This window comes from Rhodotorula toruloides (assembly GCF_000320785.1).
Source record: "Rhodotorula toruloides NP11 unplaced genomic scaffold Scaffold37, whole genome shotgun sequence".
Classification (NCBI taxonomy): domain Eukaryota; kingdom Fungi; phylum Basidiomycota; class Microbotryomycetes; order Sporidiobolales; family Sporidiobolaceae; genus Rhodotorula; species Rhodotorula toruloides.
The window spans coordinates 1-19,257 of NW_015622997.1; the positions used below are offsets into that span (position 1 = coordinate 1).

The following is a 19,257-nucleotide window of genomic DNA, read 5'->3' on the forward strand; positions in this document are numbered from 1 at the left end:
TGGACGGCGAAGAAGATGTGCTTGACGGTCTTGATCTCGTTCGCAGGCTTCAAGCCGAGCGCGGCCAGCGCCTCCTTCGCCTGCGCGCCGCGGCTGACCTCCTCCAGCAGGTGCACGACGAGCTTGATGATGCGCTCCTTGTCTTCAGCCTTGAAGCAACCGTTGTGGACGAGACCATCCAGCTTGAGCGTCTTCTTGAGCGGCAAGGTGTAGGCCTTGTGAGCGATTTCGTCGACGAGCGACTGGAGGGGAAGCCATTGGCTTGCGACTGCTGCGAGGTTCTCCTGATTCGGGGAGGTGGGCGAAAGGGATGCTCCGCTCGCCTGTGGACCGGCAGGCTGTGCGTTGGGCGCGTTGTGAGCGGGATTCGCAGTCTGCGAGGGCGGAGGAGGAGGAGGGGTGTCGCAGCGCGGGCGACTCGTCGACTGAGCGACTTGCTGGACCGTCGTATTCGGCGCCTGCTGCGTAGCGGTCGCTTGAGGAGCCGTGCGAGTGTCACTGTTGGAGCTGGAACCGCCGACGGGGAGCTGGTTGCGGTTGCGAGCAGTTGCGGCTTGCGGAGCGGCAGCGTCGGCGCTTGAGGACCTCGCCGCCGAGCGTCCGATGTTCTAAACGACGAGACGACTGCGTCAGCACTGCGCTGCGCTCGTGTACAAGTCGTTCGTAGTGCGAAAGGCAGAGGGAACGCACCGACTCCTCCTCGTCACTGGCACTCGTCTCCGATCCCCCGTCGAGTCTACTGATCTGCGCCTCGATGCCCTTGAGCTCCTCCTTCAGGCGTCCGCGCTCCGACCGGATCTTGGCAGCCTCGTCACCCCTTCCCTGACCCGCGCGCTGCAACGCCGCTTCTTCCTCCGTCTTCCTCCGGATCGCAGCGACAAACTGCGCGCGCTTCGTCTCGAGCTCGTGCTGTTCCTTGCTCACCCAGTCCCGCTCGCCGAAGACGCGCTTGCGTCCCCAGCGGTCGACGGTGCCATCCACCTCCTCAACCCTGCCCCGCTTGAGCGCATTCGACGCGCTTTGACGAGGCGTTCCAACCGAGGCGGGCGTGTTGGACTGTCTAGGCGTGTTCGACGCGTCGCTCAAGACGCCGTTGCGGCGTTGCGGAGGAGGGCCTTTCGAGGCGGACGAGGACGAGGGAGGGTGCGGCGGAGCCATCGGAGAGCGCTGCGAGGTGTAGGAGGGCGCGTGTGGATGTCGTACGGAGTGTTCGAGCGTGTCCAGCCAGCAGACAAGCGAGGTAGCGTGGAAGGAGGAGGAGAGAGTACGAGGAAGCCACACGCGCAGACGCTCTCGTCGACTCGCACCAGCTGCACGCAAGCGAGCTAGATGCGGACAGGCTAGACTGCCGATGACTGACGCGCAAACGCCTCGTTCGACGTTTGAAGGAGTGGACATCTCTCCTCGTCCAGGTCAACCTTCCCAAGCCCTCCCCTCGGTTGACTCCGCGCTCTCCTGCGCTGGTCCACACGCTGACAGGCCAACGACATGGCAAGCTTGACCGTCCTCATGCTCGCACCGATTTGAGGCCGACTTCGTTGAAGGAGGAGAAGGGGGAGACTTTCGCTTTTCAGTCGTGGTTCCTGTTGTCTTTCGTACACCGTTCTCAGACAGTGCGCCCCTTCATTGCTATGCAATCCCCGCGCTCGTCCATCCACTGCCTGCCTCATGCGAGTCGCAGAGAATTTCGTCGCTGGTCTCTCGCCTCTCGCCTCTCGACTCGGGCTTCGAGCTCGCCAGGCGTCGCTGCTCTCGCCCTCGGTCAGTCTCTTCGCTGCTTCACTTCGTGTACTGCTCCCAGCGCTTTGTACCGCCGCCAAAGAAAAGCTCGAAGCGATGCCCGTCGCAATGCGTGAGACTCGGCTCCCCGGTTTCGCTCCTCTCGCTCAACTCGTTTCCTGAGATGCGCAAGATTGACCCTTCGATTGCGGCAACATCCATCTACCGCTTCGGCTCCTCGACCTTGACGACCAAGCCCTTCCCGACGCGCTCGATCTCCCTGAAGACAGCCTTCTTGTCCAGCACAACCTTCGCCTTGCCTTCCTCCGCGACGACAGGCTTGACGGCGAAGCTCAGGCCGACGCTGAAGGCGCGGGGCGACTCGACGGACGGGTGCCAGATGCCGCCGATGATGGGCGAGCCGTGTTCAGAGTGGAAAAGGAGGAAGACGGAGGGGTAGAGACGCTGTACGTGTGAGAGCGTTAGCTTGCTGTCCGAGGAACGTTTGCAAGAGAGGGAGGCAGACATACGTTTAGTTGGTCAACGAAGTCGGCGACGGGATCCCAGCCAACTCGGATATCGTCGTCTTCCTCCTCCAAGTCACCCATCATCGAGCCTGACAGAACAGACGAGCGCGATCGCGATGCAAGAGCCGCTGATTCGGGCGAGAGGGCCTGGAAGTGCCGGGGGATGCGGGAGGCGTCGAGGTGGACAAGGAAGGCGTAGTCGGCAAGAGGAGGCGAGAAGAGTTGCTGCGGACACAATGTATCAGCAGGTGTTTCTCATGCGTAAGCTGTCACCAACGCACCTCGACAACGAGACCACCCCTGACGACACCGTCCTCGAGCGTCGCCAAAGTTGCGCGAGCGAGTCCTCGTATCCGCGCCGCGACGACCTTGTTCGTCTCGACGCCCCAGACGGTACCCTCGACGTCCTCTTCGGTCGCTATGATCCACGCGTGCTCGTCAATGTTGGGCTTGGCGAGCCGCAGTTCCTGGAAACTCGACACTGCCTGCGCCTTCTTGGTCGTCGGCAGTACCGCGCGACGTCCCGAGGTGACGGCGGAAGTGAAGGTGTAGATGGGGACGAGAAGAGGCTCGTCGCGCCACTTCCAGGATGCGAGACGCTCCATGACGCGGGCGAATCCCGTTGCACCGCTGCTCGGCGGGTTGAAGGTCGTGGCCGGGTCGATGAAGACGGAAGCGACAAGCAGCTCGAGCTGCTCGTCGGCAAAGTATCCCGACAGCATGTGCGACGAGACCCATCGCTTGAAGAGACGGACGGTGAGCGAGAAGAAGGGGAAGTGGTGCTGGAGAGTCGAGATGGCGGCGTGGTGCTTCGGGGCGTGCACGAATCGCTGTTGGTAGAGCTCGAGTGGAGAGGCGATGGCTGACGAGTTCACCGCGTCGCCGAGCTGCTCTTCTCGCTCCTCGAGGAGGAGCTGCGAGCGGTCATAGAAGATGCGGGCGCGGAAAGCCCAACCAGTCGCCGTGAGAATCTCGAGAGCGACATTGTCGTCAATGCTCCGTGCGTCAACATCGAAGACGACTTCTGCCCGCAGAACGGATCGCGTCGCCTCGAGACCCTCGCCAATCTTGCTCAGGAAGGCGGCCTTGATCTTCTGAATACCCTCGAGGTCGTCCGGCCACCGACCGGAGCTCTCGAGCGTGAGGAGCATGTCGTGCGCCTCGATGTATCGCAGAGAGTGCGGCAGTCGCTCGAAGTCTTTCAGGCGGCGGGCAGAAGGGGTGAAGGTCGATGAGTAGCGGAGGCCGGGTGAGCAGGGTTGCACGGATGCGACGCCGAGTGGCAAGTCGGGCAGCTCCTTCATCTCCTTGACGATGTCATCAAAAGCGGTGATGACGTTTGTGAAACCCTTGCCGGTCGCGACCGAGTCTTCGAGGTAGATCTGCCGCCGAACTGCAAGCGGTTCCACGACGAGGTGGTCCATGCCGCCAGCGAAGAAGTCGATGTTGGCTGCCGGGACGCCGTGCCGCTCGCCGAGGATGTACTCGACGATGCGCCGGACGATTGTGCTGCGCTGCGGACCGAGGCCATCGGCAGACGGCTCGTCCCAGACGACACTCTCGACGATCGCGCCGTCCTTGAACCGCCTCAACTCCGACTTGGCGCCCCAGAACGCGCGGAAGTCGGCGCATGCCTCCTCGTCTTCCGCAGACGGGCCTTGGTCGACAAGCCGCAACGAGTCTGACGGGTCGAGAATGAGTCCGAGCGAGAGGGTGACGGCTGAAGATGCCTTCGGGGCAGGTGCTGAAGTGGAAAGAGAGGGAGTCGGGGGAAGGGTAATGCGGAAGGCGCGAGCTCGCGTGCCGAGAGCTCGGGAGAGGGTGGAGTGGATCAACGACACGAGGTAGGAGAGGGAGTTCGGGTGATCGACGGCGGCATCAGCGTCGACCTTCGGATTCGCAGGGACCACGATACTGCGAGGCATGGCGTCAGACGGGTTTCGCTGTGGTGCATAAGGCGCAACTCACCGAGCAAAGTTGTCAAAGCGCTCTGTCACGCGGACTTCGCGGGCAAAGGCGCTGTCGAACTTGCGCTCGTCTTCAATTCCCGCGAGAAGCAAAGAAATGGTCTCCTTGGCGTCTTGCTTGAGCTGTGAAAGGGGCGAGTGGTCAGCACCCCATTGAGTCCGGCGGACAAGCGTAACTCACCGTCTCGAGGGTTGACAACTCGATACCGGCCGCGAGGTTGACTGTGCCGGTCGGGTCGACCAAGAGCGGCTTGCCCTTGAAGGCTCTTCGAAACTCGTCCTTCGAGTACTGCGGGCAACAAGGGTCAGCCGGCATCGCCGCAATCTCGAAGTGCGTTCGGAACACACGGTCTCGTCGGTCATCGACTTGAACCAGATCCCCTCCGTCCAGTTCGCGCTCGCAAGCCACTCGACCGCCTTCCTCCACCCCGCCCACGCCTCACCGCCCGCCGCCAAACTCGCCACATCTCCAGCCGCCGACTTCCCACCGACATTCAGGCTTCGCGCGACACACCATGCCCACCAGTCTGAAGTGAGGCCGAGAGAGGCATCGTAGCCTCTCCGCTGGGCCCAATTGCGAAGGAGGCGGACCGAAGAGGCGTAGGCGGGATAGGAGGTCGCGAGGGAGTGGTGGTACTTGAGGTGGGTCGTTGAGAGCGAGAGAGTTGAGAGGTGAAGAGCAGTCGAGTGCAGAGGAGTCGGAGGGAGAGAAGCGGGATCGAGTTGAGGGTTGTCGCCTTCCGTCGAGGCGAGGAGCGAGGGAGGCCGAACGACGTTGCCCGTCGGTGTGAGCTTGTTCGTCGGGAAGACGGTAGCAGGAGCGACGATGCGGATCCGCAGGACGGCACCCTTCGCCTTGGCCAAGCCGACCTTCTCCTCGCCCTTTTTGACTGCTGTCCGGATGTCGAGCGCATAGCCGAGAGAGCCGGGCAGAGGAAAAAAGGAAGTCCTGACGGGGCCGAGCGAGGAGGGAAGAAGCGAGGCGAGGACGACGAGGTAGTGAGCGGCCTTGACGGAGAAGCGGGGGAAGAGGTAGTCCTTCGGTTGGAAGAGGGACTGCTTGGAAGCAGTCAGTACGCTTGAGCACAGTTCAAGTGTGGCAGGACGCACCTGGGGCATCGCGACGGCAATCTCGACAATATACTCGCCCTTCTCCTTGTATCCTCCGCCCCAAGCCCAAGCACCGGTGACGCGCAAGTCCTCGCTTCGCGGCTTCTCCCACGCCAGATCCATCTTCGCCCACTTGCCGTTGTGCCCCTCAACAGGCGGCACAACACGGCCCTTCTTTCGCAAGCCGTCGAGGCTGACGGCCTTCTGCTTCGGCAGGCTCGTGATGTGCGTGTGGAGGTCCTTGAGGATGGGTTGGAGGGCAGACGAGGAGGATGCGGCCGGACTAAGCGAGTCGAGGAGCGCAGATACTTGGGTCGAGAGGACGTTCGAGATGGGCGAGGCGGTAAGTTCGGCAAAGGCGAGGGCGCGCAACTCGGCCGGCGAGAGCTTCTTCGCGGCCTTGGCCTTGCGCTTTTTGTCGAGTGCGGCGGCAGGCGCAATGAGCGGGGCGGAAGGTGCAGTCCCAACCGTTTCCCATCCTCCGTCGTCGTCCTGGTCCTCCTCCTCGTCCTCATCCTCCTCGTCCTCGTCTTCCTCGTCGCCCATCTCGCGATCCAGGTTCGCGTACAGGTCCTCTCCGTCGTCGCTAATCATCTGGTTGTCCATGTCGCTCCCCTCGTCCTGCCCGTCTCCTGCAATCGAGTCCTCCTCGTCCTCCTCGTCCGATTCCTGCCCATCCAGCGCTTCGAGCAGTCCGTCGTTGTCATCCAAGCTGTCCTCTTCGCCGCTCATAGTCTCATCGCTCCCCCCAAGTCCCTCGAACTCGTTGACTTCCGACTCGTCTCCGTCGAGCTCTCCCGCCTCGTCTCGTCGCGCAGGAGCCGTGCGCGCCTTCTTGGCAGCATGCGTAGTAGCAGCCGGTGCTGTACGCTTTGCTGAGCGGGCCATGTGAGCGTGAGTAGCGACGAGTGCGAGTGTGAGCTTGCTCGCCTGAGGCGGTGCGCTCGCTCACAACTCTCGAGTAAATCGGCGAGTGGACCAGTAAATCGTGTCATAGTGTGACGGCTCGTATGCTGGTGTTGCCACACTCAGGCGTTGCGAGGCGAGGGAGTGCCATCGAGGAGAGATGTCAACTCGCACTCTCCTCTCGCGCTGTCCACGCGCTCGCTCATGGCTGTCCCAGCTCCCAAGGCGCGCAAGAGCAGCACCGACACGCCTCCGAAGAAGAAGGCCCGTCGTGTCGCGCCGCCCGAGTCGAGCGCGAGCGAGGACGACGAGCACGCGAGTGCGAGTGGGGTAGGATCGAGCGAGGATGACGAGGTGAAGGAGGTGAAGGGCAAGGCGAAGAAGAGTAAGGCAAAGACGGTGAATGGGAAGAAGAAGACTACGGGGCGGAAGGGCGCGAAGGGGGACAAGGAGGACAGACCGAAGGCAAAGGGCAAGAAGCGCAAGGCAAAGGACGAGTCGGACGAGGACGAGTACAGCGGGAAGGACGCTACGGAGAGCGAGGAGGACGACTACGACAGCGACGCGTCGGGCGGGCTCAATAGGCGCGTCGTCAGGACCGTCAAAAAGGTCGCAGGTCCCGACACCAAGGGTGAGTTCGCTCGTTCGCCCCTCTCCACGGCTCTCCTGACGCTTTCTTTCGTCGCACAGCCGACACTCATGTCGTTCTCCCGACGACGCTCGAGTTCTTGGCGGATTTGGCGAAGCATAACGACCGGGAGTGGTTCCAGCAGAACGGTGCGTTCCCTCCGCGTCCTTTATCCTGTCGTTCACTGACCCCCGTGCCCTCCACAGACGCCCGCTACCGCCACGCCTTCCTCAACTTCAAGACGCTGATCACTGCCTGGGTGCCCGTTGCAAGCGAGGCCGACTGGACGCTTCCTCACCTTCCCGCGAAGGACCTCATGCATCGGATCTACCGCGACGTGCGCTTCTCGAAGGACAAGACGCCCTACAAGCGGTACCTGTGCGCGTCTCACTCGCGCACCGGACGCAAAGGCCCGTTCGCGCTGTACTACTTGCACATCCAGCCGGGCGGCAAGTCGTTCGTCGGGTGCGGGTGCTGGTCGCCCCAGGCCGACGTGCTCAAGCTCATCCGCAACGCGATCCTGCGCGACCCGAAACCGCTCCGCAAAGTCCTCGCCGAGAAGGAGTTTGTCAGGCTGTTTGGGTCCGACAAGCCGCGCCTCGATGGCAAGCGAGGAGGCATCTTCAACGCCGATGACCAGCTCAAGAACGCGCCCAAGCTCGAGGGCGTCGACAAGACGCACAAGGACATCGACTTGCTCAAGTGGGTGTCGCCGAGCTTTGAGCAAGTCGTCGAGACTGACGAGGACTTCCCGCAGGTGCCGGTCGTTCGCCGTCGAGACGCACTTTCCCGACGACGTCGTCCTCGCCGACGACTTTCTCCAGACGGTCAAGCATGCGATGGAGACTGCCGCGCCGTTTGTCCAGCTGCTGAACGAGGCGAGTCCGCCGTCCGTCCCGTCTCACGAGCGCCGACTGACCTCCCATCCTCCGCAGATCATTTCGCCTTCTCCTCCGAGCGACAACGACGACAGTGACGACGACGACGAGCAGGGCAGCGGATCAGCAGAGGAGGACGAGTCCGAGTGAGCGGAAGCCGAGGAGTTTGAGCAGGTCGTTATGCAGGGCGCGCTTGGACGGAGTCGCTTGGTTCGGGGGATGGTCTTGGGTACCTGTTGGCGTGCATTCCAGCCATGTACAGCCTTAGTTGACCCTGTGGCGAGTGCTGTTGCGCGGGATGAGCCGTTCGAGCAAGTTCCGCTGAGCATCGCCAACTTGCGCTCGCTCGCTCTCTCTCCCTCACGCTCTCACGCTCTCCCGCTCCCCTTCTCCCTACTCAAAGCCAGACTACAGCAATGCTGTCTGCCGCTCGCTACTCTGGCCTCCGCGCCGCCCGCACCCCGCGCTCCGTGAGTCCTCCCTCATCCCCCGAGCCATCGCACATCGCCACCCAGATTCCCCTCGAACGGCAGCGCTGGCAGGGCTCGTTCGTGATTGCAGAGCATCGTACTGACATTGTTTGCACACTGCGCCATTCGTCACCCTTCCCGCCACCCTCGCTCGCCGACGCTGCGTCCTCACCCGGCAGGCTTCGCTCGTCCAGCAGCGGTTCAACTCGGGCAAGGTCTCGGGTCCCGTCATCGGCATGGACTTGGGTACCACCAACTCGTGTGTCGCTCTCATGGAGGGAAAGGTCCCTCGTGTCCTCGAGAACTCGGAGGGTGGCCGGACAACTCCCTCGGTCGTCGCCTTCACCAAGGAGGGCGAGCGCCTCGTCGGTCTCCCCGCCAAGCGCCAGGCTGTCGTCAACTTTGAGGTGAGTGGCGAAGCGGCGCTTGAACTGCTCGGACCGCGCCGTTGACTCTCGCTCGGCCTCCCGCCTGCAGAACACCTTCTTCGCGACCAAGCGTTTGATCGGCCGCAAGTTCTCCGACGCCGAGGTCCAGAAGGACTTGAACAACGTTCCGTTCAAGATCGTGAAGCACTCGAACGGCGACGCGTGGCTCGAGGCGCGCGGACAGAAGTACTCCCCGTCGCAGATCGGCGCTTTCGTCGTCGGAAAGATGAAGGAGACGGCCGAGGGCTTCCTCGGCAAGCCTGTCAAGCACGCCGTCATCACCGTCCCCGCCTACTTCAACGACTCGCAGCGCCAGGCCACCAAGGACGCCGGAACGATCGCTGGTCTTGACGTCCTCCGTGTCATCAACGAGCCTACCGCTGCCGCCCTCGCCTACGGCCTTGACCGCAACGACTCTCGCCAGGTCGCCGTCTACGACTTGGGAGGCGGCACGTTCGATGTCTCGATCCTCGAGATGCAGAAGGGCGTCTTCGAGGTTAAGTCGACCAACGGCAACACCCACCTCGGAGGCGAGGACTTCGACATTGCGCTCGTCAACCACATCGTCGAGGCGTTCAAGAAGGAGTCGGGTCTCGACCTCTCGAAGGACCGCATGGCCATCCAGCGTATCCGTGAGGCCGCCGAGAAGGCCAAGATCGAGCTTTCCTCGACCGCCCAGACCGACATCAACCTTCCCTACATCACCGCCGACGCCTCGGGCCCGAAGCACATCAACCTCAAGTTCACCCGTTCGCAGCTCGAGCAGCTCGTTGGGCCCTTGATCCAGAAGACCATCGAGCCCTGCAAGAAGGCTCTCTCGGACGCTGGCATGAAGGCGTCGGAGGTTGAGGAGGTCATCCTTGTCGGTGGCATGTCGCGCATGCCCAAGGTCGTCGAGACGGTCAAGTCCGTCTTCGGCCGCGACCCGTCCAAGGGTGTCAACCCCGACGAGGCTGTTGCCGTCGGCGCTGCCATCCAGGGTGGTGTTCTCGCCGGCTCCGTCACCGACGTCCTCCTCCTCGACGTCACCCCCCTCTCGCTCGGTATCGAGACCCTCGGCGGTGTCTTCACCCGCTTGATCAACCGTAACACGACCATCCCCACGAAGAAGTCGCAGACCTTCTCGACCGCTGCCGATGGCCAGACCGCCGTCGAGATCAAGGTCTTCCAGGGTGAGCGCGAGCTCGTCCGCGACAACAAGATGCTCGGCAACTTCCAGCTCGTCGGCATCCCCCCTGCGCCCAAGGGCATCCCCCAGATCGAGGTTACCTTCGACATCGACGCCGACGGCATCGTCAACGTCTCTGCCAAGGACAAGGCCACCAACAAGGACCAGTCGATCACCATCGCTGCTTCCTCGGGTCTCTCCGACAAGGAGATCGAGTCGATGATTGCGCAGGCCGAGGCGCACGCGGAGGCTGACAAGGCCCGCCGCGAGCTCATCGAGGCTGCCAACTCGGCGGACTCGGTTGCTGCCGAGACGGAGAAGGCGCTCAACGAGTTCAAGGAGCAGGTTGACGCTGAGGAGGCGAAGAAGGTGCAGGGCCTCATCACCGAGCTCCGCGAGCTCAACGTCAAGGCCCAGGTTGAGGGCTCGGATGTCAAGCCGGAGGACATCAAGGCCAAGGTCTCGGAGACCCAGCAGGCATCCCTTAACCTGTTCAAGAAGGTTTACGAAGCCCGCAGTAGTCAGGGAAACTCTAACCAGGAGGCCCCTTCGTCGGAGCCGTCGTCGGAGGAGAAGAAGTAAACGTCGTCTCCCCGACCCGTTTCCTCCGCCGTCTTCGACTTTCCGCCTCTCCCTTCGCTCTCCACTCTCCTTTCTCTCCCACGCGCCCTTGCGACGCCACCGCGACCGGCGCCACCCCCCAGCGCCTGCCGACGTCGATTCCCCTTCCCTTCCCTCCCGCCTTCGCATCGGTTCCCCTCGCATGTCGTTCTTCCCCGATCATCTAAAACGCGCGTCGCCTTCTGTCGCCTCACCCTAGACTCGGTCTCCCTCTGTTTCTCTGTCTCGCAATCACCCCGCTCCTCCCCCTTCTGCCTTTCCTTTCCGGCACTCTCTAGCGCCTAGTTTTCGGCTCTTCTCGACCCTCCCACACGTTGTGACTACCCCCATGTACTGAAATATCGAAAGAGTTCCGAAGCAATTCGTCTCCTGTAACGAGAGGAAGTGCGAGTTGGAAGTCGCTCGTCTTTGACGCACAGTCTCGCTCGCATTCCTCCTCGCCAATGACTCTCTTCGCATCGGATGCTGAGCACTAAACGGGTGATATTGACATAGCCGACACAAATAGGGAGGAAAGTACGGGACACAACGACAGACCTGGTCAAGGGAGGAGAGGCGAGTTTGCCTCGCGGCGTGACTGTACACTCGAGCGATTTACAGCTTCGCGCCCATGATCTCCGCCACCTTCAATGATTGCCTGATACCGAGGTCTTGCTGTGAACGTCAAAGACCGTCAATACGCGAGGAGAGCTGCGAGCGAAGGAAGAGAAGCGAACCATGATCTGCAGGAGGCGCGACGGCAGGGTCAGCACCGCAAAGGCCTACAGGAGTAGTGTGGTATGTAACGCACCTCAAAGGAGCCTCCAGGGATCGAGAAAGCCTTTGCGTCGCGGTAGAGTCGCTCGACCTTCTCGCCTTGTCCGCCCTTCGAGTACGACAAGCCACCGAAGATCTGGCAGGCCTACGCACAAGTCCAAGTCAGCTGATGTTGTGGCGAGACGAGGAAGAGGAGCGAACGAACCTCGCGCGCGCAGAACTCGAGGGTCTCGGTCGACTGCGCCTTGAGAAGCGCCATCGTTCCGCCGCCACGTAGCGAGATCGTGTCGTGGTCGTACTGCGTGGTCTGGTAGACGACTGTGCGACAAGCTGTGTCAGCGGGCAACGGAGAGACTGGCCATCGAAGGGTGAAGCGTACCAGCCTCGAGCCAGGCGTGCGTCGACTCGATCTTCTGGGCCATCGAGGCGAGCTGCGCGCATGCTGACATCAGTTCTGAGCCTACTAAGTGAGCGAACGAGACGGACCTTGGCTCGGATGACGGGGTGGTCGATGAGCTTCTTGCCGAAAGTCATGCGCTTGTTGGCGTACTCTGCGGGCGCTTCAATCAGCAGCGCTCCGCAGCGAACGTAGGAGCGAACGCACTGATGGACTCCTCGAGACAGACGCGCGCGAAACGGTTGGCCTGCATCGCGATACCGCCTCGCTCGCCGTTGAAGCTGGATACGTCGAAAGTCAGCGGGCTCGAAGCGTTCCAAAAAGACTGAAGCGACTCACTTGCTCATGATAATCTGGAATCCCTTGTTCTCCTTGCCGAGGAGGTTGCCGACGGGGACCTTGACGTCCTCGTAAGCGACGTAAGTTGTCCCGCTGGCGAGGACGCCCATGCAGTCCATCTTGCGTGTCGTGAGGCCCTCGGTGCGCTCGACGACCATGAGCGAGAGGCCACCCATACCCTTGCCACCCGTACGAACCGCCGTGACGAAGTAGTCGGCGTAGACGCCATTGGTGATCCACTTCTTCGTCCCGTTGACGATGTAGTGCTTCTTGTCCTCCGAGAGCTGCGCAGTCGACACCAGGTTTGCAACGTCGCTACCGCCCTCCGGCTCAGTGATGGCGAGGCATGAACGCTTCTCGCCCTTGAGCAGCGACGGGAGAATCCGTTTCTTCAGCTCGTCGGAGCCAAAGTGGAGGATCGGTCCGCAACTGATTGCAAAGCCGCCTGCGGAGCGTAGCGAGCGTCAGTTTATGCTTGAAGAATGGGGAAGAGCATGAGAGAAGCCGGGGCAGGCGTCGAGGGCGAGGAAGCGGAGAGGAACTGTCGAAAGTGAGGAAGAGCGTCGCCGTCTCCCACCAAGCAACGAGCTCAGCGAACGATTCACACTCACCGAGAAGGCCGTAGAGAATGCCGCCGGAACCGCAGCGGGACATCTCGCTGCGCGGCACGGACGAAAAGTCAACTCGCGAGCCAAACGTCGCTGACACGTCCGAACTCACTCGACGACGATGAAGTTGTGGAACGCGTCCCACTCCGCCGGGTCGAAGCCACCGGGGACGGGGATGCCCTGCGCGTACTCGGTCGGCCAGGCGCCTGCACCGGCGGCGATACCGGCGAGGATTCCAAAGTCTGCGATGCGCTTGTACTCCTCGGGCGGGATCTGTCGCGCGTCGTCCCAGGCCATCGCGTTGGGCGTCAAGTACTCGTCTGCGAAGAGAGGAAGCGTAAGCTTCGACTCTGATGGGCAGAAAAAGGGGACGAACCGGTGAAGGCGCGCATGGCAGACCTGAGCTTGCGGTGCGAATCCTTGTAGTACGGACTGGCCCAGTCTTGGTACCAGAAGGGGTCGCCGAACGGCACGAGGTCTACGGAGGGCGGAGGGTTAGCATGAGACCGATCCAGACGAGCAAGAGAGGAAACTCGCCGCCAAAGTAGGTCGTGTCCTCTTCCTCCTCGACCTGGGCCGGCGCATCCTCCTCGACCTTGTTCTCAACAGCCTCCTCGACGTCGGTACCCTGGTTCGCCTCATCGCCGACCCTGCCGATGAGGAACGGCTTGGCCGTCTTTTCGAGGACCGACTTTGAATGGAACGACCAAAACTTCTCGGTCGCGTCCTTGCCGCCCTGGTTGATAAGAATCTTCTTGCCACCTGTACGGAGGAAGCGAGCCACGTGAGCGAGGTGGCGAGGAGAATCGAGGGAAACCAGGCGTACCGGGGTGGTCGTCGAGGAACTTTGTGCTGCAGGTCCCTCCGAGCAGGTCAGCGTGAGTTGCATCTGTACGAGCAGTCGGGAGCGGACGCACACGTCGTACACGCCCCCCTCCACGATGATCCACACGCCGTCCTTCTCGCTCGTGTGCGAAGCGACCTGCTCCTTGGTGAAAGTCTGCGGGGCGCGGCGGGCGATCCGAGGATGTCAGCCGGGCTCAACAGAGTTTCCTAGTAGCTGCACACACACCTGTTGCGGCATTGCTGGATGTCGACGAGAGCAGGAGCGATGCGACCACTTCGAGGCGAAGTCGCCGTCCCCACCTCGGCAGCGCTGGCTTTCACACGCAAGCTCGCAGGACTCGTGAACACCAGCAGGAGCAGCGTACGATCCTCGCAAAGTCCCGCGCCATCCCGCAGAGCAGCTCGCGCGCTTGTACGAGCGAACCGCGACCCCGCTACTCCTCGACCTCGTTTGCTACCCTCACACCGCTTGAACAGGCTCAATCGCTTCGAAGACTGGCTTTGCTACATCACCAAATGCTCAGGACCTCGCTGCGGCCGTGGCACCGCCCGGCGTGCTGGCTGCGACCGTACTCGACCCTCCCATCGCTCGATCCGGCACTCGCACCGACACCAGACCCCGCCGAGCGCAAGGCAAAGGCCAAGGCAGACTGGAAGCGCCGCGCACAGGGCTCCAACTTTGTCGACACGCTCAGGGTGACGGTGGCGTCGGGAAAGGGAGGGTCTGGCGGGGTCGCGTTTCATCGCGAAAAGTTCGTGGTGCGTACGGCGGTCTCAACGTGCAGTCTGGGCGCTTGCTGAGCTCTTGTTGTGACCGTGCGCAGCGCCGCGGACCCCCGGCAGGCGGGAACGGCGGTGTTGGCGGGTCCGTCTACCTCGTCGCCAGCCCAAGCGTCTCGAACCTCTCGCATCTCGGACGGACGGTCAGAGCTGGCCCAGGAGGAGCAGGGCGAGGATCCTGGCTAGGAGGTGCGCGAGGCGAGGACGCCATCATCCGCGTACCGGTCGGGACTGTCGTACGCGAGATCCGCCAGAAGTCGACGGACGAGGAGGTGCTCGAACAAGAGAAGGAAGAGCGGAAGGAGCTCGAGTGGGCTTACGAGGCGAACAGGATAAGGATGGAAGAGGCGCAGGCGCGCGAGATCCGCTGGCAGAAGTGGAAGAAGCGGCGGGACCAGGCGGAGAAGTTTGGAGACCCGGACGATGTCGAGGCGTGGGAGGAGCTCGACGAGGAGCCTATTGCTCAGCACAAACTCGACGCACTCGTTAAGCTCCGCAAGGCGCTTTTCGTTATGTACCCCGGCGCCGAACTCGACGGCCATCCGGGCTTCCTCCGCACAGAGCACCAGCTCCTCTCGAAGATGCTCTCGCGCGAAATTGACATGCCGGCGAGTCGCGTCAAGGGCCGCTTCCGTCGCAATCGCGCATGGGACGAGGAGGAAGATGATGCGCCTCTTTACCTCGACCTCGTCAAGCCCACGCCGATTGACGACCCCATCCTGCTCGTGCCGGGAGGCCAGCCAGGTCTCGGCAACCCCTCCTTCTTAACCCACGAAGACCGCTCGCCGAAGTATGCGACTCGAGGAGGCGAAGGAGACCGGGTGATCTTCGAGTTGGAGGTCAAGTCAATCGGCGAGGTTGGTCTCGTTGGGTTGCCCAACGCCGGCAAGAGGTGCGCCGCCGTCGATGCTGAGCTGCAAGACCATGCTGATGCCCTGACCGCCCGCAGCACCCTTCTCCGTTCCCTCACCTCGTCGGCCCCTCGCGTAGCCTCGTACGCCTTCACCACCCTCAATCCTCATCACGGCACCTGCATCATCTGGTCCGACGGCACCTTCTCCGGCCCTCGCGCGGCCCCTCACTCCTCAGACGAAGCCGAGATCAGCGACACCCCTTCGACTCCTCTGTACTTCTCCGCCGAGAAGCAGCACGCCTCGCGCGCCGAGCGGCGGAAACACCTGCCCGCCGATTTCCCTCGACGAGGGGATTCTGAGCGCTCGGAAGTCCTGCGGTTCACGATGACCGATAACCCTGGCTTGGTCAAAGACTCGTCTCTCAACGTCGGGCTCGGACACGCCTTCCTGCGACACATCGAGCGCTGCTCGGCACTCGTCTACGTCGTCGACCTTTCCTCCCCCGACCCTTGCGGCGCTATTCGTAGTCTCCGCAAGGAGCTGCGAGAGTATGCCCGGATGAAGGAGATGAGGGAGGGCGAGCTGGAAGGCCGGATCCGAGGTGTCGTCGCCAACAAGGCGGACTTGTTTGGGCCTGCTGAGGCAGAGGAGCAGGTTGAGATGGATGCGGGAGAGGCGGATGTTGATCCTGCTGCGCTCGAAGAGGCCAGGCGCAAGTCGGCCGAGGACGGGCGGAGGAAGCTTGTCGAGTTGATGGAGTATGTGCGCGGGGTGGAGAAGGAGGAGATGGAGGCGGGCATCAGGAGTCCCGAGGACCCGATCTGGGTCGTCCCCATCAGCGCGAAGAAGAGGCAGAACGTCCCGGCGCTGGTGAACAAGCTCGCCGAGACGGTCAAGAAGGAGCGGGCTCGGGCGGCGGAGCAGGCCAAGGCGGCTGAGGAGGCTGAAGCAGGAGAGGAAAAGTACGAGGAGGACGACTAGACGACCTGTAGCATCCCTCGCACACTTCTCGCATCCATCGCATTGTTGTAACGCATCGCATGGCCTCTATATCTATAGCCTCTACATCTATGCGACCTCGCCCATGATCTCCTTGACGTGGTCCTTCGGTGCACCCTGAGCGTTCGCATACGAGAGGTAGGCGCTGCGAGAGGACGAGAGTCAGCGGTTTAGTCGTCGGAGGCGAATCGAGCGGGTGCGCACTTCCAGAAGAGCGAAACAACTGCCAACGAGAACGACTCGTCAGGACGCGCAGACAAGCGAGAAGAGAGCCAAGGACCCACCGTTGACGACCAAGAGTCGCAGATGCAGCGGGACAACAGAGAAGTTGATGAGCTGGACAGGAATCCAAGTCTGCAGGAGCAGCGTCTGTCAAAATCTGTCGCTCGGTAGACAAAAGGACGCCTTGACGCACCCCCCAGTTCTTCTGGATCGTCGGCCACCACTTGTTTTCGATGCGGTTGCGCGCCTCGGAGAAACCCTTGCCCTCGAGCAGGGATTGGCAAGTGAAGAACAGCGTCAAGACACACGGCGTGAGCACGAACTGGTCGACGCCGACGCGAGCCACGGTTGCTGTAGGTAGAGCGAGAGTAAGGACGAGGTGAGCAGGGAGGCGGGGAAATTTGACGAACTGGCAACCTTCGACTGGAACCGGATTCGCTCGATTCCTCCGTACACTCGCGTGATCAGAGGAGCGAAGATCAAGCCTGTAGTGACAAGGGAGGCGGACGGGAAGGGGGTGAGCAGGAAGGAGAAGTCGACTGTCAGCTCCTGCGAAGGTCTGGGTCAATGCAGCGATCACGCACCGCCGTATCCTGCCAGCCGCAACGTCCGCATGTACTGCGAACATCGAAAGCAGTCAGTACAATCGTTTCTCCGCCAGGGAAAGCGGGCCGATACCGACGTCATGGTCCGCACCCCTCTTCTCGATGCCCTGCTGTGCAAGAACGTCTCCAGCGCCAAATAGGAAGGCAGCGGAGGCCATACCCGTTGCATACGGTCGCCGCATGCTGTAGTGAGGGGTCAACGCGAGGTCAGCGGATGCCAGGAGGGTGCGCTTCGAGGCAGATAAGGCGCCTGGTGGATGCGCATGGACGTGAGACGTACAGAGCCGAGTTGTAGGCCCGCAGGAGGTTCGCCATTGTGCTGTGTGTGCCGCGATACGAGTTTGAAGTGGGGCGAGCTGATGAGAAACGGGGAAGGGAGAGAAATCGGGTCGGCGGGCTGGGCGGTCGACGCTGGCGGACCCGAGTGAGCTATCTCGAGCTCAGAGCGCGGTGAGAGCAGTCTCAGCCTTGTAAGCCGTTGTGGGCAGCGAGAGGAGCGAGGGAGACCTTGCGGGGAGGCGGTGCCGGCTTGAGTTGGCCTGCACCTCACTCGCCAAGCGCTTCCACTGGCTTGTTGACTGGCTCGGGCTGCTCCATAGGGATGATGAGCGACGCTGAGTTTCCCGCCGCCCCGCCCACCGCTTTCCTCGCCAAGCAGCATGCCCTCTTCGCTCTCCGGCACGCCAAGTACCTTCCGACGCCGTACCAGGCCGAGGATGCGAGCAGGTGGGTCGGAAAACTGTCAGATTGAAAGTCAGCGGCACTGACGACTCGACTGCACCTGCCAGGATGACGCTGGCCTACTTCTGCCTCGCTTCCCTCGCTCTGATCCCTGCCTCTACAGTCTCTACGGCCGACCCTTCGCTTTCCGCTCTCCAAGTTCTGCTCAAACCGACTCAGCGGGAGGGATTCATCGACTGGGTGTACGAGCAGCAGACGGCTGAGGGAGGTTTCCGAGGTTCAGACTCGCTCGCGGCAGCAAGGTGCGGTTCCCAGTCTCGACCATCGAGCATTGGTCTGACTGATGACCCCTGATCCTGCACCAGGCATCCCATCGCAGAAGCAGAACCGTCAACGTCCGCCGTTAGCTCGCTCGACCCGCCAAACCTCATCCAAACCTACACGGCTCTCCTGATCCTCGGCCTCCTCGACGACACTTTCGAGCGACTAGACCGGCAAGGTCTGTTGCGCTTCATTGGCGCGTGCCAGACCTCGGACGGCTCGTGCGTGACCCCTTCCTCCATTCTCCCTCTGCAAGCATTGTCGCTGATCCCGCTCTTCTGCAGGTTTCTGCAGTTCCCCGGCTGCTCAGAAGCGGGAGACCCTCGATCAACGTATTCTGCATTCGCCGTCGCGTCAATGCTAGACGACTGGAGCACAATCGATGTCAACCTAGGGCTCTACTTCCTGAACTGCTGCCGAGTAAGCCCGCCCCCTCTCTCTCCTTGCTCACAATGTTGGTGAACTGACGCACATCGTGTGCAGCGGTACGAGGGAGGCTTCGCTCAGCGGCCCGGGCTGGAAGCGAACGGTTCGTTCACTCCCGCTCGCTTCGCCCGACCTACATTGACGAAATGCATCTGCTCGCAGCCGGTCCGACGTACTGCGCCATCGCCTCATTCAAGCTCGCTTCCCGCCTCGCCGATCTGGCAGAACCGCATTCCTTGTTGCGCTGGCTGATCGACCGACAGATCCGCCCTCCACCGCCTGAACCGTCAGATTCTTCGGACGAGGACGAAGAACAGGAGCGTCGAGGACCTGTACGAGATCCGAACGATGCAGCGGGCTTCCAGGGCAGGGTGAACAAGCCGACGGATGCATGCTACAGCTTCTGGAATATGGGCGCAATCTCAGTTCGCCCCTTCTCTTGTCTCTCAACGCTGCGGCGATAGCTGACCACTGTTCCCCACAGCTCCTCCTTCCAGCCATCGCGCCGGACCTCTCCATTGAGGACGTCCTCGACCCAGCACTTGACCGAACATGGCTTCTCGACTGCCAGCACAAGGTCTTTGGCGGAATCGCACGAGAACCTGGCGCGCGCCCAGGTCCGTAATTCTCTCATCATCCTACGCCGCGGAGACTCACGCTCAAAGTCCGGACAGACGTCTACCACACGTACCTCTCGCTCGCTGCGCTCGCGCTCGGCGATGCAGACGGAAAGGTCCTGAGCTTGCGGCGGCTCGATGCAGGATGGAATGTCCCTGTCGAGGTCGCGGAACGGATGCGGAGTAGATTGTGGAAGAAGGAGCGATGAAGGCAGACTTGTTCAAGAATTCACTCGAAATGCTTTGTGCGGCGACTGGCTCGCTCTCCCGTGAAGCAATCGCGGGCAAGGCGGTCCTCAAAGATGTTGCGAATCGTGAAGCTGTGCATTGTACAAGCAAGAGCAGGTATCGCGGGCGACACAACCACCCGTCTTTCCCCCCTTC

General features: G+C 62.0%; 8 protein-coding genes across 8 annotated transcripts; 4 read left to right on the plus strand and 4 right to left on the minus strand.

Annotated features, from left to right (window-relative positions):
* On the minus strand, positions 1-1,158 carry RHTO_05793 (uncharacterized protein; the record flags this gene model as incomplete). The annotated part of the gene is made up of 2 exons (XM_016419454.1): positions 1-608; positions 691-1,158. Coding segments are annotated over 2 exons (1,076 nt in total), but the record flags the coding sequence as incomplete, so codon positions are not given.
* Positions 1,159-1,941: 783 nt separating this feature from the next.
* On the minus strand, positions 1,942-6,211 carry RHTO_05794 (pre-rrna processing protein Utp22; the record flags this gene model as incomplete). The annotated part of the gene is made up of 7 exons (XM_016419455.1): positions 1,942-2,184; positions 2,250-2,471; positions 2,528-4,160; positions 4,215-4,336; positions 4,395-4,502; positions 4,562-5,269; positions 5,324-6,211. The coding sequence occupies 7 exons, from the start codon at positions 6,209-6,211 to the stop codon at positions 1,942-1,944; spliced, it is 3,924 nt and encodes a 1,307-aa protein (XP_016269661.1).
* Positions 6,212-6,433: 222 nt separating this feature from the next.
* On the plus strand, positions 6,434-7,885 carry RHTO_05795 (uncharacterized protein; the record flags this gene model as incomplete). Its single annotated transcript, XM_016419456.1, has 5 exons — positions 6,434-6,860; positions 6,920-7,006; positions 7,064-7,559; positions 7,615-7,735; positions 7,793-7,885. 5 exons carry the CDS (start codon positions 6,434-6,436, stop codon positions 7,883-7,885), a joined length of 1,224 nt encoding a protein of 407 aa, XP_016269662.1.
* A 266-nt stretch (positions 7,886-8,151) lies between these two features.
* On the plus strand, positions 8,152-10,383 carry RHTO_05796 (molecular chaperone DnaK; the record flags this gene model as incomplete). Its single annotated transcript, XM_016419457.1, has 3 exons — positions 8,152-8,205; positions 8,385-8,612; positions 8,683-10,383. The coding sequence occupies 3 exons, from the start codon at positions 8,152-8,154 to the stop codon at positions 10,381-10,383; spliced, it is 1,983 nt and encodes a 660-aa protein (XP_016269663.1).
* A 633-nt stretch (positions 10,384-11,016) lies between these two features.
* RHTO_05797 (acyl-CoA dehydrogenase) lies at positions 11,017-13,606 on the minus strand (the record flags this gene model as incomplete). Its single annotated transcript, XM_016419458.1, has 15 exons — positions 11,017-11,076; positions 11,139-11,144; positions 11,213-11,323; positions 11,384-11,496; positions 11,558-11,609; positions 11,665-11,729; positions 11,783-11,856; positions 11,915-12,359; positions 12,526-12,572; positions 12,635-12,842; positions 12,899-13,000; positions 13,060-13,284; positions 13,349-13,374; positions 13,440-13,522; positions 13,595-13,606. 15 exons carry the CDS (start codon positions 13,604-13,606, stop codon positions 11,017-11,019), a joined length of 1,629 nt encoding a protein of 542 aa, XP_016269664.1.
* Positions 13,607-13,884: 278 nt separating this feature from the next.
* On the plus strand, positions 13,885-15,983 carry RHTO_05798 (GTP binding protein; the record flags this gene model as incomplete). The annotated part of the gene is made up of 3 exons (XM_016419459.1): positions 13,885-14,127; positions 14,193-15,040; positions 15,098-15,983. The coding sequence occupies 3 exons, from the start codon at positions 13,885-13,887 to the stop codon at positions 15,981-15,983; spliced, it is 1,977 nt and encodes a 658-aa protein (XP_016269665.1).
* Positions 15,984-16,070: 87 nt separating this feature from the next.
* Positions 16,071-17,143, minus strand: RHTO_05799 (protein of integral membrane protein, Mpv17/PMP23 family; the record flags this gene model as incomplete). The annotated part of the gene is made up of 8 exons (XM_016419460.1): positions 16,071-16,146; positions 16,206-16,224; positions 16,286-16,355; positions 16,417-16,574; positions 16,634-16,708; positions 16,808-16,841; positions 16,906-17,011; positions 17,109-17,143. 8 exons carry the CDS (start codon positions 17,141-17,143, stop codon positions 16,071-16,073), a joined length of 573 nt encoding a protein of 190 aa, XP_016269666.1.
* Positions 17,144-17,432: 289 nt separating this feature from the next.
* Positions 17,433-19,082, plus strand: RHTO_05800 (geranylgeranyl transferase type-1 subunit beta; the record flags this gene model as incomplete). The annotated part of the gene is made up of 8 exons (XM_016419461.1): positions 17,433-17,554; positions 17,617-17,811; positions 17,875-18,051; positions 18,115-18,250; positions 18,314-18,359; positions 18,419-18,681; positions 18,741-18,873; positions 18,931-19,082. The coding sequence occupies 8 exons, from the start codon at positions 17,433-17,435 to the stop codon at positions 19,080-19,082; spliced, it is 1,224 nt and encodes a 407-aa protein (XP_016269667.1).
* Positions 19,083-19,257: the final 175 nt, after the last annotated feature.